The sequence below is a fragment of the Miniopterus natalensis genome, chromosome 5, assembly GCF_054644295.1.
Source record: "Miniopterus natalensis isolate mMinNat1 chromosome 5, mMinNat1.hap1, whole genome shotgun sequence".
In the NCBI taxonomy this organism is placed as follows: domain Eukaryota; kingdom Metazoa; phylum Chordata; class Mammalia; order Chiroptera; family Miniopteridae; genus Miniopterus; species Miniopterus natalensis.
The window spans coordinates 87,447,990-87,467,561 of NC_142085.1; the positions used below are offsets into that span (position 1 = coordinate 87,447,990).

At 42.1% G+C, this 19,572-nt stretch overlaps 1 protein-coding gene across 1 annotated transcript; it reads right to left on the reverse strand.

The window, feature by feature from the left end:
- Positions 1-1,619: 1,619 nt before the first annotated feature.
- Positions 1,620-18,098, reverse strand: RSPH3 (radial spoke head 3). Its single transcript, XM_087817724.1, has 8 exons — positions 17,912-18,098; positions 13,930-14,017; positions 10,051-10,192; positions 8,379-8,524; positions 7,245-7,448; positions 5,534-5,696; positions 3,642-3,728; positions 1,620-3,232 (listed from the first exon to the last, which is right to left on the reverse strand). Exons 1-8 carry the CDS (start codon positions 17,995-17,997, stop codon positions 2,871-2,873), a joined length of 1,278 nt encoding a protein of 425 aa, XP_087673850.1. The 5' UTR covers positions 17,998-18,098; the 3' UTR covers positions 1,620-2,870.
- Between the last annotated feature and the right edge of the window lie 1,474 nt (positions 18,099-19,572).

The window sequence follows — 19,572 nt, forward strand, 5'->3', positions numbered from 1 at the left end:
GCTGCTGGTTTTCTCAGTTACTGTGGTTCTGAGTCTGTAGGTTTTCAAGGCTCAAATAGAATGAGATAGAAATAGGGCACGTTAAGATGCCACAAAGCTTACTGTTCTTACGAAGATGCAGCTATTCCTCTTGAATAAGTGCTCTTCATTGTTGCAAATCTTTGGCTAATTTCCAGAGTTCGGAAAATGTTGATTTTTTTGGACAATTTTTGCCTGTGTTCTCATCACTTTTGTGGAGGAGCAGATATTCAGAGGTCCGTACCCCACCACTCCAGGAGTACTTCTTCCATAATTTCTGACTGTGCTCTTATATAATGATGTATTCAGGACCTGCTGAGGAATATTCGATTCTGGTCCCAGACTGCTGTGCTTTGAGAGTTATCTGCTTTTTTCCTGCCCTTTTTTCTGCCTTTTTGCTTTGTTAGCCCAAGGGCCTTCCCACAGAAGTCCTTCTCCTTGTTAATATGCTACTTCTAGTATTCTGTGAAGTTAATAATCAAATAGCCACACAGGTCAGCAATAAGTTAGAACAGGATTGCCTGGCCTGCTGCAAAGTGTGTGGACTTTGTGACACTGTGACTGCTCAGAAGTCATTTTGGCTTTTTCTCCCCTAGGTTCTAAAAATGAAGTTTCTAGATATGTGACTTGAGAAGAATTGAGTGGGAGATGTACAAATCATGGGGAATAGTAGCCCTACAGTACCCCTTGCTGAGTCATATGACCTCTACAGCAAAGGACTCGATTCTGGGAAACCTGTTTTAAGATGACTCTGACCAAGTAGGAGTTTCTAGGAAACAGTAACCAGGATGGAGAATGACGGAGCTTTGAAACTATGCCGTATAAGGAATAACTGGAAGAGCGGTGATTTTCACTGGGAGAAAAAAATTTGTTAAGAAGGAAAAACTTGCCAGAGTATAGAATAGGGTTGATATGGTAATAAAATTATTCTGTCCCCCTCCACCATAATCATTGCCAAATGATTATGACTAAAAAACAGGCTATAATGGGACAGATTTTGACTCAGTATAACATAAATTTCTAATAACGGGAACAGTCCTATAGTGCAGTTGACTGAGCATTTACCACAGCCTAGACCTGGGAGAAAAAACTAAAGACAGAAATGCTGTTCTAGAGCAGCTCATAAAGTGAAAGGCCTACCTTTGAAGGAATTAAACAAGACTAAAGGACCACCTGGTAAAGATCCTGTAAGGGAGGGAAGACTGAAGAACAGACAGCTAAGGTCTATCCTAAAACTAACATTTTAAGAGTCTGAGATACAGGACGAAGTCCACTAACATCCCTACAGAGCTGCCAGATGACTTAGGGCAAGATAAGATATTCAGTGTGATCTTCTTTAAAAAGAGAAGATAAAAAATGTGGCAATAAATACATATCTATCAACAACTGAACCTAAAAACAAAATAAACGAACAAGCAGAACAGAAACAGACTTATAGATACAGAGAACGTTTTGAAGGTTGCCAGGAGGGAGGGGGTTTGGGGGGTAGGTGAGAGAGGGGGAGGGATTAAGTACAAATTGGTAGTTACAGAGCAGTCACGGGCCTGTAAAGTACAGCACAGGGAGTACAGTCAATAATATTCCAATAACTATGTATGGTGTCAGATGGGTGTGAGATTTATTATAATGACCACTTATTAAGTTATGTAATGTCTAATCACTGGGGTGTACACCTGAAACTAATATAATAATGTATGTTGACTGTAACTGAAAATAAAAAATGATGTATATAAAAAAAACGTATTGTGAGTTTAAAGACTCCAAGGAATACAATCTATTTTTGAACACTTTGTCTTCTACTAAGGTCTCTTTATGGTCATTAAATTATGTATGAAGTTGGACGCAAGTTAACTTCACTTCAGGATTTTACTGACACCTAGTGGTAAATATGGATATCAATATAATCTAAAATGTTAGCCAATAATATACACAATTATTATAAAAATATTCAATATTTATAAAAATTATGTGTACATACTGACAAAAATTTATTGATGTTTTAAAAAAATTTTTAAATTGACTTTTAGAGAGAGAAAGGAAGAGAGAGGAGAGAGAGAGAGAAACATTGATGTGGGAGCTGAACATCAATTGGCTGCCTCCTGCACACCCCCTACCAGGATCAAGCCCGAAACCCAGGCATATCCCTGATGGGGAATCGAACCAGCAACCTTTCAGTGCACAGGACAACACCCAACCAACAGAGCCACACCGGCGAGGGCTATTCATGCTTTAAACTCTATTTTTGAATAAGTTGAAAATTGTTTAAATGTTATCTTTAAGATATTTTTATCCTGAAATTTCAAACTTTTAAGTGTCTTGATTGATTTTATTTATAAGCAAACATAATATCATTATTGTACCTTTTAACTCATATATTTCAGTTATGCTATTTTCATGATTTATGAAAAAAAGAAAAATATCATTTAAACTATCAACTTATTACATTTTAATTTGTAAGTTAATGTCACTAAAACACAAAGATAAATATGCCCTAATTCAAAGTAAGAATTATAGACACCAATCCAATACCATTACCAATACCTTTTAACGGTAGTGATATCCTAGTTGTAACATTTTTTTTTTAAAAGACTTCTTTAGTTATATATAGCGATAATGGGGAACTTGTAATTAAGCATAATTCTCATTAGGGTTATAACTTTTAGATATTCTACTATTAAATAAATGAAGTATTTAAATTTCACTTATTATTAGTTTTATTATTTCAACATATTCGATTTGCCAAGTCCATTAGACAAAAAGACCCATTGCCTAAATTCAACATAACCTGCAGAGCCTGAGGGGCCTGCCGCCATTACCTGGTTGCTTGCAGGGCTGGTGGGCTGTGGGCCATGTCAAGCCTCCCAGGATCCCCGGGATTGCAGCTGTTCCTCCCTCCCTAAGGACCTCTTCAGCTCTATCGGCTCCTCGTCTTCTTTCTCTTCTTCGATTAGCTTCCTTTCTTGGGACGACAGCCTCTCTTCAGGCCTTCCATCATAGGACGGCCTTCCATCATAGGATGGCCTTTGCAGGGAGTCTGGGTTTGGCAGCGGCCTCTGTGCCTGTGATGTACTTTGCTCCTGGAAGTCATGCCCCACTGACGGGTGTCTCACTGCTCCAGGACCGCCGAGCCCGTCCTCGGGGTTCAGGGGCTGATGCTTGGCCGCCTTTTGCTCGTACATTGTCAGTCTCCTGTCAACCACTTCTCGGATCAACACTGAAAAATTGTATGTACAGAGGTCACTGTGGTTTTTGATATTTTAGAAGTCATGATGCTCGCTTATGATGCATGTAAAACATTTACCAGGCCTCATTCCGTCCGTATATCACAGCCTTTTATATGAAGTCAGGGCTCTAACCTTCTAAGCCACTTAACGAATGGAATACGAGTTACGGTCAATGCCCGTTTCAACAAGGTGTCATTTACAAAGTAATGACAAAAGGGATTAGTTCTGATTAAATTACAGAAGAACCAAAAATAATATTGAGGGTAAAAATTTGTATGTTGGTTAGTTAATATAATTGATATTCTGAAAAATTAAGAACTAAAACTGTCAAATTAACATCTTTCTTCCATTTATTCTTTCTACTGAAAAATTTGAGAAATGACTTAAAAAATAACTTACTGTCAAGCACTGTCCTTCCCACCATGCTGTGTTCCATGGTTTTGTCAACTTCATTCATTAGCCACGGAAGGAATCCTAGCTCAATATCTACGATAAAAAAGTTAACTTTAATCATTAAGTAATTTCTACGAATCATTACAGATAGGAAGAGTCTGCTTTCCCCCTAATGTTACAACGGCAATATTGTCGGCATTGTTTTTTTAACACAAGATGTTAAATAGACTCACAGAGCACTAGTTTTGCCACATTCTCTATGTTCTGGTCCACTTCCTGTCTATTACAGTAGAAAAAGTACTTTCAAACTATGAGGCCTTCCTTGGAGCCAAAGCCTTCAGAGCTGACTTTACAGGTGGCCTGAGATGGATCAAGGGGAGGGGGGGGTTGTGGACCCGGGAGCAGATGTGCAGTCTACATGCAACGCCAGCCTGGGATTGAGCAACCTGTGAAAACAGGCCCCCGCCTGAAGCCTGGCGCCTAACGGCAGCTCATCAGACTCAGAGGACACAGGTCAGAGGGCATCTGAGAAGAGGCCCTCTAGAGACTAGGGGTTTCCATAGTGATAAAGCTGTTCAAACTGAAGTGAAAACCCACTACTGTGTAAGCCTTTTAAAAATATGGTCCATTACAATACACATTTTAATATTCAAAAATAGCTTTTTGAGGTAGGCATCTAATTTCTATTTTTCAGTGCGATGATGACAGTGTGATAAAGTGTTATATTCATTACTATAAATAATTTCAAGCTAGGCATGAATCTATTTACAAGCTTTTAAATGACCTATAAAGGATTTTTTCAGAAATTCACAAGACAAACAAAGGTTGCTGGCTCCTGTGACTAACACAGCAAGATGGTGGCATGGAAACCTGGAGAGCGCTCAGGACCTAGGGTGGGAGTTCTGGTCAGTCTGAGCCTGGCACTTCCCGGGTGAGTGGTCCGGAACAAGGCAATGGGAATCCATGGGAATTAACCTGCCCTAGCCATCCCACAGGGTAACTGGGAGGGTCACAAAGTATCATGTACGAAAAACACTATATAAATTAGAAAGTACAATATAAATGTAAACTAATAATATTTGTGTGTAATCTGACCTCTGAGTATGAATTGAATGTGTAATAAGCGAAAATGCACATTACTAACATCCCCAAATACTGTTAGCCATTTGAGATAGGACCTGCACACACAGCGCTGTGGATTTAAGCACTTTGAGCCTGAGGAAGAAGGGTGGCGGTGAGAAAATGGGTGGCAATGAGAAAATGGCAACACTGATGTCTACTTGGCCAGACTAGCTGAGGAGAGGTGGCTCTGTGGGGACGCTGACGGTCTGGGTCTGAGGAGGCAGAGACCAGGTCTCCCTTTTTTTATGTCCAACACCCAATGCAGTGCCTGGGATGGTGCCGATGCCTCACTCAATAAATAAGTGACCTTAATCACTGCTTCCAAAGGCTTTTGATTAGAAAAGGAAATCGGCTGAGAAAAAGTTAATAACAACAACTTACATATACACAGCGCTCTACAGCCTACAAAAGTTTTGTATATATTATGACACTGAACTCCTAAGTAATCCTCATTTCCCAGTAAGAAAACTGAAGGCCACAAAGCTATTTAATGATGAGGCTGGGTCCCGAGCTCACACTTTTCCACATAAAGTCCATATTTCTTTCTACTGTCCAATGTTGCTTCTGAATCAAGACAAACTAGCATCCTAAGATCAAGATCTTTATAATATACTTATTAGTAACAGTTTTTACTTAAAACAACTGTAAGTGACTTTTCAATTTGCTTCAGATATAGAAAGATTCCATTTCAAAATAAAAGTGGGCAGGAGATAAATCTGAACGGTTAAGACGACGCTTACTGTGACACAGCTAATCTAATAAAAACCTCCACAAACCTCTTTCAACGGGATCAAAAAAGTAGCCCCCCTCCCGGAGGCTGACAAACACGGAGGGGAGCAGGTCGGCCAGGTAGCGCTGCGAGAAGGCCCGGGCGGCGATCTTCTGCTCCGTCTCCTTGTGCTTGTTCAAGACTTCCCACTGCTGCTGCTTCCGCCGCTCCTGCCCAGACAAAGACAGAGTTCACGGTGACCCAGCTGTCCGCCCAGCCCAAGGCATGAAGCTAGCGAGGAAGGATTTGGACTTCTATTTTTATCAAGAGAATGGCCAGCAAGGTGCCTGTCTATTAAAGGTTCATATTTTCCATCAAGATTTTAATGAATTTCAACAGCTAGTAGGTACTGAACTCAGAGAGGGAGCTTACGGCAAAATTTACCTCCAGATTCATTTTCAAGTAAAACGATTTCAAGACACACATGTTTGACTGTATGGATGATATCAAGGGATTTTAAGAGTTATATGCATTTTTACACAGTAGTATCATAAAGTATTGCTCATGTGAAAATCATAGTTGCTTAAATGTCTTCAGGAAAGAACTTGGGCCAGTGAATTGACTCATTTGCAATGATTTTTTGGAGTCATAAAGTTCCAAAAATTGTAAAACCCCTGTTTGTTGCTGTTGGTTCTTGTAGACTATACAATCTCTATAAAGCTAATGGACTGTCCTCTCCACTCCCATGTACAAGTGAACACATTAATATAGTTTCTATTTGAGTCTATTTTCAAAGTTTAAGCAAGTATAAACCTAGATGATTTATATTCTTCATTTTTTCATAATATATTTTCTAATAGTAAATAAACTAAAAAATAAGTATTCTTTGATAGATTTCACTGATTATTTCAACAAAGCTCATCTTGCCAGTGCTCATTTTATATTTGTAAACAAAAACTTTGCTTTTATACAACCTTTACTGTAAGCCATATGCTCTTTAAGCAGTTAATTATTCTCTTTGGAGTGAAACTGAACGTCCCCTTGATCAGTTATGGAGTAGAATGTCTCAGCAATGCAGCCTTTCTGGGTAGTAAGTGGGACTCTTGGGGAAATTACTGTAACTGGTTTAGGTGTTCAGGCATTCCTTTATAATTTATTCTTTCAGTGCACAACACAGGGTGACAGTTCTTGCCAGACACACTAAGCCTACTGTTTCCTAACTGGAGGTTCATGGCATATTTTAAAAACTGGATTCCAAAAGTTTCCTTATCAAAGGTTCTAAAAACCTCTAATCTAGGAAATGTTCTATAAGGACCCGAGTGATTCTGGCATATCCCTAAGGGTACAGAGAAGGGTCTGGCCCTGAGAAAAAGCCCAGAGTCCTACTCAGATCCTCTGCTTCTTGCCCCCCACCTATCTCAGATATGTTCCCCTTTCCCTTCCACCTTTTCTGCCACTAACTTTGGGCAAATCGACATTGTCTTTCACTTGGGCGCTTGATAGTTAAAAGTGCCTTTCAGTTGGGACATATGTAATTTAAATTATTTCATTTAAGAATTTTAGGTACATTAATATATGGTGGAATTTAAAAAAACATAATTCAGTTCATGAAGGCTCTATGATCTATAGAACAGGAAAGACCTGAACAACTAATACTATAGGTCTTTTCTAGCATATTTCCAAAGATCTTTCACTCTACAACATGCTATGTGTAATTTTCAACATCATTTGTTACATAACCAAAAGGCCGTCTAAGAAAGAAAAATGGAAAACCCTACTTTTTCCTCTCGGTGTCGTCTCTCCTGCTCTTCAAGCCTCTGGACTTCGGCGAGCTCGACGTTGCGCAGCTCTTCGTAGGCGTGCTGACTGGCCCGCAGGTTAGCCAGCTCCTCCTCCTCCATCACTTCCAGAAGAGCCTGCTCAATGGTCTTTCCCACCAGAACTTCTAACATCGGCTTAACTTCAAGGTCAAAGTCAAAGAGCTTAAGTGCATAAAACAAAGCAAACTTCAAATTTCAATCATGAACAAAATGCTCAATGAAAAAATATCTAGAAAGGTGGCAGTAACAACATACTCTGTACTGAGGGTCTTCTGTGTGCCACACACAGTGCTGGTGCTTTATTTATGGTTTTTAATCCCCCAAACAGCCCTGTGAGGCACACAGAATAGCACTCTGTTTACAGGCAAAATGCATTAAGTCAAAGTTATAAAAAGATCTATGCAGTCATCAAAATGAGCCCAGATGCTCAACAATTTTAAGATCAAACAAACTCTAAACCCAAGAGAAATATCCTTGTATTTCTTATTCCCTGCCTTTTCTACTCGGTTTTTACTGGTTGGTTTTGATAACAGTTGAAAAACTAAGAAAATGGATATTATATGATTCATCTCTAGGATTTAGAGGCAAATACACTCTTCTGTGTAGCTTGCGCAGAAGACTTATTTGATTTCTCAATTTCAGTGACAGTTCTTTCAAGTTCCTTCAAGTCTTAAGCCTTGTTTAAGTCATTTTGCACATAAGCATTGCCTTTAAACATAGGTTATCTTCACAAAAGTTGTGTAATCTATAAGCAACTAATAGAATCTTTTATACCAGAGATATTAGCTTTCTTTATTTGGTACAAATCTACTTGTAGTTATACAATAAGCAAGTATGCAGACACATGAAAGTAAAAAACAACAGCTAATGATTTTTATTTCTGATCAGCAAGGAGGGGAAATCAGAACATGGTATTTCAAAATATTTCTGGGTACTTTAGGATAAAACTACTAGAGATAAATTTGGAAAGAAATCCAGTAAGTAGAATCTTTCTGATTGTGTAGTGGTTTGTACGCCTATTAAGATTTTAACTAAACCTAACTTTACCTATTTATAATGAAGATAGAGGGAAGTCCAAATAATGTACTATACCTCTCCTTCTAGTATTTGGGTATCCACATCTTTGCCAGTTTTGGCAGGAATAAAGAGTGGTGTTGGTGGTCTGTCCAAAAATGCATCTGTTTGGCATTCCATATCAACTTCTATTATGCGGTCAGCAATTTCTTCAAGGTATAATTCTAAGAGAATACCATATACATTGAGTTTGAAATTCTGGTTTATTCAAGCATATACCTGTATCTGAAACTTCAGCTCCTTCAAAATAGAATTAAATGGATCAAAATAAGACTTAGAAAGTGCTCAAGTGAGGGGTTCAATTCACACGTTGTACTAAGCATTTTTATATATTTGGAAGACCATAGTAGTCAGGCAGGCAGGCTGGAATATTTACTGAATGCTGAGAAAGCATTGAGTGTTATATGTGAAAATGAAACTAAAACCATAGATGTATAAAAGATGCAATGTATAATATGGGGTGGAAAGTTAATAACCCACCTATAAAACTGAGTTCTAAGATAGTAAACATATAAAGATTTAAAAATTCTTGGATATTTAAAAAAATTATGCCCCATGTTACTATGCTATGTGATTATAAACAGCCAATAGATTATAAATAGATATATAAAAACAAATTTCACCTTAGGAAACGTTTACATGAGGCAAGGGCTGCGTGGTATCATGCAAAGAACACGAGACCTGGAGTCAGATGTTGAACATAGGGCCAAGCCAATAACATCCTCTTTGGGCCTCAGTTTCTTTATCTGTCTGTACAAGGGATCATAATGATCTGTCACATGGAGTCTTTTAATAATAAAGGAGATACATAGGTAAAGGACCTGGAAAAGTCTCTGAGATCTAGGAAATACTCAACAAAAGGTGGCTACCATTGTATCACTTAATATTCTGATGATATACATAAACATTAAAATGTATCTCTCATAGAATTACAACTATATTGGCTAATCACAGACATACGCATTCTAGACTTAGCCTCAAGGGAGGGGGAAAAGCGTGGACTGCTTCTCTTCCTTTCGCTCTTACTACCCAGAAATAACTCTGATGAATCCACTCACCATCTTGACTGGGTGCAAGGTGCACCTTGAGTGGTTACACGGTCCATGGAGAACACCAAGTAGTGCCTGACTATCAACACTCTGTCAGCAAACAGCTAGACCCTCAGGAACAGCAAAGCCCCTCTAGCTGAGAATAGTTAGACAAGTAGGAAGAGGCTGGCACTAGCCTAGAAGAGCCCGTGTGGCCCTGGGGAGAGCTCGAGTGAAAGGAGACCAGGGGAGAGAACAGAAGAGGCCATGGAGGAGCAGGGCTCGGATCTGAAAGGTTCACTTCTCTCAAAAAGCAAATAAAATGCCCAAACTGGACGACATCGCTCTCTTCTTCTTAAGTCCCAGTGATTCACACTGGGCTATAAAAAAGTGAGAAATAAACTCAGTTGGAAAATAAATATGTAAAAAGGGCTAAGAGAGAATTAATCTGGTCATAAAATTTTTTAAAAAAACCAAGGCCCATCTCACATTGCCATGTGTGCCCAACATCATAAGAGTACGGAGTCTATGAGTTTTGTTAATGAATTGACTTCTACTAAGTAACTGGGGAAGTACTAGGATACATAACAGATACGTAAGTAACAGAAAGGCCAAATGAAAAGCGCTGACAGGGAGCTGAGCGAGAAGGCGGCGGCGTGTACCTGTCTGCACGTCCGCGTGCTTCCTGCCCTCCACGGGCTCCGGCGTCCGCGGCCTGAGCTGCTCCTGGGTCCGTTTCCTGGCGGCGCTCCTCTTCTTCGCCAGCTGCTGCCTCTGCACTCGCTCGTCGCTGGCCTGCCCGTGCTGAGAGGGCAGGAAAGGCACCTAAAGCTTAGGAACGGTTTTCAAAGCACACAGCGCTGCGCTGCGCGAAAGCGCCTGTCACCCACGGCTCCCTGCTGGGCGGGGCCGGGTTCAAGTTCCATTTGCACTGCGTTCTGTGTGCCAGGTAATTATAAAGGTGTCTGATGAAGCATAAAGGTAACTTGAAAGTACAACTGTTAAGTGGAATAAATGGTGCAGGATCTCATCTAATAAATCGTTTTTCCTCATTCAAGTATTTTTACCACGACTTCCCCTCGTGTGTAGTAACCTAGTACACTGACATAGCATCCAGGTATAATAAACTTCAATATACAGTTAAGAGATTGAAAAGCACTAAGATTATTTTTATTTTTCACTTACAGTTGACATTCAATATTATTTTTATATTGGTTTCAGGTGTCCATCATAGTGGTTAGACATTCATATAATTTATAAAGTGGTCCCCTGAGAACTCTCGTACCCACCTGGCACCGTATACAGTTATTACAGTATTATTGGCTCTTTCCCTCAGTCCAAACAAAGCCTGTCCAAATACACAAAGCAATAGCTAAGGGATCAAAGCTGTAATTTTTCACCGTAGCTCTGCACTATTTGGAGGGCCTTGACTGTGTATCTTACCTCGTTTTGAAATCATTCCCTAGTTAATCTGTCTTATCCCAAGGGAAATATGAAAACAGTGGGAAAATACAAACGTACTTTGCATGAAAAAACTTTTAATATTTAAAGTTAGAATTCTAAGAACATTTTACCTGAAACATTTTTATATGCATTGATTCGTGTTTGTGTATATAGTTCTATGTGATTTTATCCCAAATACGGATTTGAGGCCTGTTTCATTACCACAAAGGAGCTCCCTGGATATTCCTTTCTATTTTTCCCAAGTCCCATCTTCATCTCTGCTCACTAACATTAGTGAACAGCCACTAATCTATTCTCCATCTCCACAGTTTTGTCTTGAGAATCTTACATACAAGGAATCATACAATATGTCATGCTTTAAGACTGGCTTTTTCTCACTAAGCAAAACGCCCTTGAGATCCATGCAGATTGTTATATGTCTCAATAGTTTAGTCCTTTTGATACTGAGTAGCACTTGAGTGCATGGACCTACCAGGTTTGCTTAACCATTTACCTCTTGAAAGATACTAGAATGTGTTTTCAGTTTTTGGCTATTATGAATAAAGCTGCTATGAACATTCACTCATGTTCAGGTTTATATGTGAATATAAGGTCCCATTTCTCTGGGATAAATGTCTAAGAGTGCAACTGTAGAGTCAAATGGTAAGTGCTTGTTAGTTTTCACAAGTAGCTACTGAACAAATTCTAGGGTAAATGTGCCATTTTACATTCCTATCAGCATGGGCGGGAGTTCCAGCTGCTCCACATCCTCACCAACACTTGTTATTATCCCTATTTAAAAATTTCTAGCTTTGCCCGGCCGGGCGTGGCTCAGCGGTTGAGCATCAACCTAGGATCTAGGAGGTCGGGGTTCGATTCCCGGTCAGGGCACAGGCCCGGATTGTGGGCTGCAGCCGATCAATGACTCTCTCATCATTGATGTTTCTACCTCTCTCTCTTCCTCTCCCTTCCTCTCTCTGAAATCAATGAAGATACCTTTTAAAAAAATAAAAATGAAAATAAATAAATAAATAATAAAAATTTCTAGCTTTTCTAACAGGTGTATATTAAGGTGCAACAGTGTGGTTTTTATTTGCATTTCCCTAAGGACTAATAATGTTGATATTTTTAACGTCCTTATTTGTCATCCAAATTTCTTCTTTGATAAAATATCTGCTGAAGTCTTTTGACCATTTTCTAATTGGATTAGTTGTTTGTTGTTTTACTTTTGAGTTTTGAGAGTTCTTTATATACTCCAAACATAAGACTTTGTTGGATATGTGGTTTGCAAATATTTTCTTCTTGCTTGTAGCTTTTTGTCCTCTTATAAGGATTTTTACATTACAAAGTTTTTAATTTTGATAAAGTACAATTTACCATGTTTTGTTCTCTGGACTGTGCTTTGGGTGTCATATCTAAGAACTCTCTGCTTAGCCCTGGATTCTGAAGGTTTTTTCCTAAAAGTTTGTAGTTTTACATTCAAATCCATGAGCCATTTGAATTAATTTTTGTTTATAGTGTAAGGCTTAGGTTCGGGGTTCACTTAATTTTATTTTTTGTCTATGGATGTCCAATTGCTCCAACACCATTTGCTGAAAAGGCTACTTTCCCTCCATTGAACTGCTTTTGCCCCTTTGTCAAAAATTAGTTGAGTGCATTGGTGCTGGTATATTTCTGAGTTCTCTATTCTGTTCCAATGGTCCATGTATCTGTTCCTCCACCAATACTGTTTTGATACAATTACTAATATCACATATGGTAAGTTTTAACATAGGGTAGAGTAATTCTTCCCACTTTAATATTAAAAAAAAAAAAGTTTTAACTATTTTAATTCCTTTGCCTTTCCATATAAATTTAGAATAAACTTGTCAAGATCTACATAAATCTTGCTGGAATTTTGATAGCAACCGTGCTATACTTACAGATCAATTTGGGGAGATTTAACATCTTTACTGTGGTGAGTCTTTCAATCCATGCTTATGGATTGTCCTTCAATTTCTTTAGATTGTCTTTAATTTCTTTCAACAGCATTTTGTGAATTTTATCTTATAGGTTCTGTGCATGCTTTGATTTATACCTAGGTATTCCAGGTTTTTGAAGTGACTGTAAATGGTACTATGTTTTAAATTTTGTTTTCTGCACGTTCCTTTCTAGTATATAGGAATATGACTGTGGTTGTGTGTTGACCTTGTATCCTGTGATGTTGCCCAACCCAGTTATTAGTTCTAGGTATTTCTGTAGATTCAATGGGATTTTCTAGGAAGACAATCATGTAATCTGCAACTAGCGACAGCTTTACTTCTCCCTTTCTGATCTGGATCTAGTACTGGCTGGAACTTCCAGTACCACACTGACTAAGCATGGTGAGAGTGGGCGTCCCTGCCTTGCTCCCCGTCTAGGGGAAGCATGCATTTGTCACCATCAGTTATGAGATCAGCTGTATGTAGTCTGTGGATGCTCTTCATCAAGTTGAGGAAATTTCCCTCAGTTTTTAATTTGCTGTGTGTATCATGAATGAGTATTGAATTCTGTTAAATACTTTTTCTTCATCAACGAATATGACCATGAGATTTTTCTTTTTAACCTATAGATATGGTGGGTGACACTGATTTGCAAATGCTGGGATACTTTTGCATTCCTGGAACAAATCCTGCTTGGTCATGGTATATAGCTCCTTTTATATATTGCTGCATTCTATTTGGTAATATTTTGTTGAGGATTTTTGTATGTACACTCCCATGAGAGCTACTGGCCTGTAGTTTTGTTATCAGTATCTTTGATTTGGGCATCAGGGCAATGCTGGCCTCATAAAATCTCTTCCAGAAGAGATTGCTCAGAATTGACACAAATTCTTTTTTACCTGTTTGGTATAATTCTCCAGTGAAACCATCTGGGCCTGGAGATTTCTTTTAGGGAAACTTTTAAATTAGAAACTCAATTTCCTTAATAGTTATAGGACTATTCATTTTTCTAGTGATCCATTTTTAATTTATTTTATAATTGTTTTTGTCTGCAGCAGATTAGAAATGAAAGGAAATCAACAAATAAACTGGCCCTTCACCACACATAGGGAAAAACTCTATTCAAATTCTACTTACCGATAGCTCTTTATGTAGAGAGTAAGTGTTGCCCCGGATCACCCTTCTGTCATACATGATGTTTCCGTACGGCATAGGCTCTTCAGCTCTGTAAAAGAGCAAATTCTAAATAACTGCTGGTAACTATGAAATCAACTCATTTTTAATAAGACTTAGAGGAAGACAAAAATATTTTAAGGAAATAGATTTTTGTTTTAGCACAGTCCAAAAAATAAGGAGACAAGTGACAACCACTTACGGAATGCTGATTACATGCCATGCCCTCCACATGTGTTATTTTATTTATTGCTCACAATAAGCTTCAAGTTGGGAAATATAATTTTCATTTGAAAAAAAGAGGAAGTAAACTCAGGAAGGAAACTGCTAGTCAGTGGCAGAGATGGATTTGGGCTGTAAAACATTAGACTACTTACCATTAAAAACTGAAAAGGGGCCCACCCTAAAGAACTGACAGAAGTTTGATTAAAGGATTGAAAAGTTACATTAATAGGCTTAATAAAACAAGTTAAAATGCTCATTGTTCTTGAACTTTAAAGATCTTTTAAAATTATATTGTTTTTTAAAAAAATAAAAAAAATATGCCTTTATTTATTTCAGAGAGAGGAAGGGAGAGGGAGAGAGAGAGAAACATCAATGATGAGAGAGTCATTGATCGGCTGCCTCATGCACGCCCCCCACTGGGGACCAAGCCTGCAACCTGGGCATGTGCCCTGACCAGGAATCAAACCAAGATCTCCTGGATCCTAGGTCAATGCTCAACCGCTGAGTCATGCCAGCTGGGAAAATTATATTGTTTTTAATATTAATAAAATTTTAATTTGAGAGCATAATGATCAATAGTGAACAATACAGTTGATATTTTCATTCAAAGTTCTTTAAATGATATTCTACTTATGGTTATGAAATCAAATATCAATCTATACCAGTAACAGTCTCCACCAGAAGTGATTCTGAGAGGGTAGTAAGTTGCTTATTTGTCATATACAGAAACCCTCTTGGATAAGCCGGCTTCCTATTCCTTAAGGCCCAGCCATGCTGCGCTGCTCCTCGTTCGTACTTGACCTCTGGTGGGTTCAGCTCAGCTGCGGCTCCCTCACTGACGCCCTCCCCCCTGAGCCTCTGTGATGAACCCTATCGCTGATTGTTTCTCTGCGCTTTCTCCAGCTCCTCCTGTACTGGAGGATTTCCTCAGGGCTCAGCCTTCTCTTGTCCTTAGTTAACTTCATCCATTCTCAAGGCTTTACTTAAGATCGTGTACCTAAAACTCCCCATTTCATGTTTAGCTCAGAACCCTCCTCTGAGCTCCAGGCGCGAAGAGCTAACTGATAGGGCAATGACCCCTGACGATAATGTCTCAAAGGCAACTTGAACCAGTTATCACTCTCCTACTCCAACTTGTCACTCCTTTAGTGTTCCCTATCTCATCTGGCTTAACCTGGAAGCCTGGGACACATCACAGTTCTTTCCCATTCCCTACTCCCTACATCCAGCAAGTCCGATGAATTCTAACCCCCGATATTTCTCACATCTGCCCATTGCTCACTGCCCCCACTATCTTTTACCTGGACTATTGCTAGAGGCTCTTAACTGTCTGGAACAAAATTTCTCCCTCAATCTGTTCTATATATTGTAGCCAGTCAGCTGTTAGGATGGAAAAATCCAAACATAACTCTTATTTAATTAAAGCCTCCCAGTACTAATTAATGTAATAACAAGGAAAGACTTTGGTTTAGTTTTTATGCTATCAAAAGCCAAAAAGAAAAACACACACCCATAACATCTTTTGCTGGTGGGAATTGGGAAAAGGGATATGCTTAAACATTCCTGGAGAAAAGGTATATTGTTCCATCTGTTCATATTAGTAATATACATGACCTAACAACCCCACCCTGGAAATCTGGCTCATAAAAATAAAGAGGACAGTACATAAAGTTGTTTATTGAAACCCCCTTCTTTATTGAAACTGATGAGAGTGGAGAAAAGTACAGAAGCATTCATGCAAGACCATTAGCATGATTCACCTTGAGGGCAGGAGAAGAAGAGCAGGTCTGCAAGGGAAGGTGGTATGGCACTAAGAATTGACCCAAGCATGAATGACAGACAATAAAAAACAAAATATGTATATGTATATAAAATTAAATATGTATGTGTAGGTATACATACTATTAGAAAAAAAGAAAGAAATCAGAGCCCTGGCTGGTGTGGCTCAGTTGGAGTGTCGTCCTGTGCATCAAAAGGTCATGGGTTTGATTTCTCTGGTCAGGGCACATTCCCAGGTTGTGGGTTTGATCCCTGGTCGGGGTGCGTTCGGGGGCAACTGACTGATGTTTCTCTCTCTCATTCTCTCCGCGTCTCTCTAAAATCAATAAAAACATATCCTCCAGTGAGGATTAAAAAAAAGAAAATTAGAGTTGTGAAAAAGGGACAAGGCCAACTGCAGATGAAGATGTGTTACAGTGTGATTCTATTTTGGAACTAAACCTAATTAATGTACTTGTGCTTACATATATGTGTGCACCAGCAGGAGGTGTAGACTAGTAGTGTAAGATTGCTGAATCTGCTTACAACAGATTAGTGGGGGTAGAGGTGGGAAGGGGGTAACTAACGTTGCCTTTATTCATCCTTATTTTGTAGTTTTCACTTGTTTCAAAAAGCACATATTACTTTTGTAAATTGAAAATTGCCAATAAGGATAATTTTAAACTGAAAAGTCAAATGCACATATATATACCACACTCCTTCCAACGGCTTGAATCAATGGATGAGTTCAATACAAGCAAGTTCTTGCAACTTATCAACTAACTCTATAAAAAAAACCTATTCCCAACGAACCACCAATGATTATTTCATCTGTTGGTCAGATTTAATAGCAATGACTTATAAGCAACCACTTAAAGGCGCCAGAAAGTGTTTTTGGAAGGAATACCTTTTGAAATTGAATCCTTCTACGATATAAATAATCCCTCTCTTAAGTTTTAAATTTTCTATTTTTGGCTTTCTTAAAAGTGATAGGTACTTATTAAAAATGTCTCCATCAGAATAAAACAATTATGAATTTGGACTCAGCTTTCGAAATAAGCATCAAGAGTTACATTGCTGAGGCCGGGTCATTAATTAGCCATTTTTATCGAGTGCTTGCTCTGTCTCAGGCCCGGGCCCAGTTACACAACAGACAGGAAGGTCCCTGCTTCCATGGAACCTTCATTCTTGGGAAGTTCTGCTGATTCCAAAACTTGAGGCGTATGGGAAGAACTTCCAGACAACCATAATGATTATGGTCCTTTCTAAATATGGATATTTGAATATCTGCAAACACTCATTAGTGTAAAAACACAATTTGGGGTCCAGAAGGAAAGGATCGCCTAATTCTTTCTTTGGGGTCACCTAGTTCTTGCCTAAAGACTGGGCCGCCCCGTCCGGGCCTGCGGCTGCTGTGTGTGACACTCCTGTACCTTTCCTCACTTGCACAACGGAGTCATCCACCAGCTTCACCCCTCTGGGCCCAGCAAGAAAAAGTCTGCAGCGGGCTGGGCGGGGCTGGGGGCGGGGCGTCGGCCCCGGCGCTAGAAGGTCATCGTTAGGTTCCGGGTCAGGGCCCCCGCCCGGCGGCCGGCTCGACCCCAGCAGGGGGCGGGCCGGAGGCGGCCGAGCCGTGACTCTCATCACTGACGTTTCTCTCCCTCTCCCTTCCTCTCTCAGAAACCAATAAAAACACACTTTTTAAAAGAAAATACGTAAGTGCCCCTAGTAAGGTGCTTGACACGTAGCTGGCAACAATAACTATTAGTTGACTCAAACTTTGTGAAATGTCGGCAACGCGCGACCCTGAAAGTTAGCCGAGGGAGGCGCGCTGCCCCTTCTGCCCGACCCCCCCAGATCTTCAGGGGAGAAGCCAGTGCGGAGAGTGCAGCAGAGGCAGGGGAGGGGCAGGGGGAGGGGGCCGGGCGGGGCGGGGGCCCCAGGCGCGGGCTGGCTCACGCACGGCTGCAGCAGGGTGTCGCGGTAGCGGCGGCGCTGGCAGGGCAGCGCGCGGGGCCGGCTGGTGTAGGTGTAGGTGTAGGTGCCCATGGTCCCAGAGCCCGTCAGTCAGTCAGCGCGGAGGCCGCGCCGCGGTCCAAGCGCTTCGCTGGCGATGGAACTGGGCTGCGAAGCTGGTGGGCGCGGAGGCGCCGCGGAGAGGCCGACGCTGGGCCACGGGCAGCGTTCCGGGACGCGGGCGAGGCGGCGGGAAGGGAGGCTGCCGGGGCGAGGGGTGGGAGCCACACTCGGCGGGCTGCGGGGAGCGCGGAGCCCGCCCGCGGCGCCCCACCGGTTGCCCAGCAACCCCCAGTTCCGCCCGGGGGCGGGGCCTCCAGGCAGTTCCGAGGGGCAGGTCCTGCGAGGCGATCCAGGCGCCCAGGCACTTCCGGCTCTTGACTCCGCCCACCCGCGCCTCCTCGGCGGTTGCGCCTGCGCGTTAGCAGCTCTCTGGCCAAGAAAGTGGGCGTGGCGCCCTCTGCTGAGTCCCGGGGGCACTGCGGCGGGCCCCGTCCCGCTTCCGAGGGCGGCTCCCCCGGCGCCCGTGCTCCCGGTCCACAGGGGCCTCCGGGCCGTTTCTCCCGGGGCCCTCCGCTGCCCCTCCACCCCAGGCGGCCCACGCTCGGTCGGGCGCACACGTGGTTCCCGCGTGGCCCCGGGCGCCCGGCCCTGCGCCCCCCGCGCTCGCGGCCTCGCCCGCGTGCCCCTCCTTTCTGCTCTCTTCTCTCCGCTCTTGCTCGCGCCCGGGGGACCCCGGAGCCCCAAGGGCCGCCCCGCCGACATCGCTTTGGGGACGGGGCGGACGCTGGGCGGGGTCTCCTGTAGGCGCCTGTAGGTCACTGCGTCGCCCCGGGCTCCGACTAGTTACGCGTCACGCGTGGGTCTGCGCTCAAAGACGCCGCAGCCAGAGACACGCGTCACGGGGTCTCGCCTGTACGTGGGGTCCGATGAACAGAGGACGCGACCGAAAAACACTGAAGAAGAGCCCTAGACGGTGCCGCTCGCACCGGACCGACGGGTCCCGGCGGGAAGGGGGCTGCGTGGGAAGAGACTCGCGCATGAAGCTACAGGCGGATGTGTTTAACCCACGGACACGGGCGACAGTGCCGGGAAGGCCCGGGGCGGCGGGGCGGGGGCTCTGTAATACTTCCGACGGTAAAGATAAATAAAACAAAAGCAGAAACGCAGAAGCCCTGGTTTTCGTATCAGCCACGTTAAAACGATGGTCGTTTGTGAGCGAAGGGGCCTCCCCGCGAGACCCGAGAAGCAGACGCTGTACCCACAGGTTGCTCTTCCCAGCAGGTTCGCCGCATCGCACAGCTTGGCGACAAGGGGCCTTTGGGCTCCTGCAGCTGCGCGTGGCTTTCCAAGCTGTTGCCACAAGGTGTCACTAATTCTTTGTCGGCTTTCTGGTAAAATAATGGCCGCCCAAGTATACCTTGCATCAAGGAAATACTAGTTTTAAAACATCACATTTAGGAAGTAGGCCGATTAGAAGGCGGTTATGTACATTGTGGGAAGTTTCCTTTCCAGAGCCAGAGCCTCCGAATGTTCGACGTGGGCCTCTGTAAAGGGAGCCGGGGCTCCAGGCCGGGGCTCCAGGCCGGGGGGCGGGCCCTCGCCGCG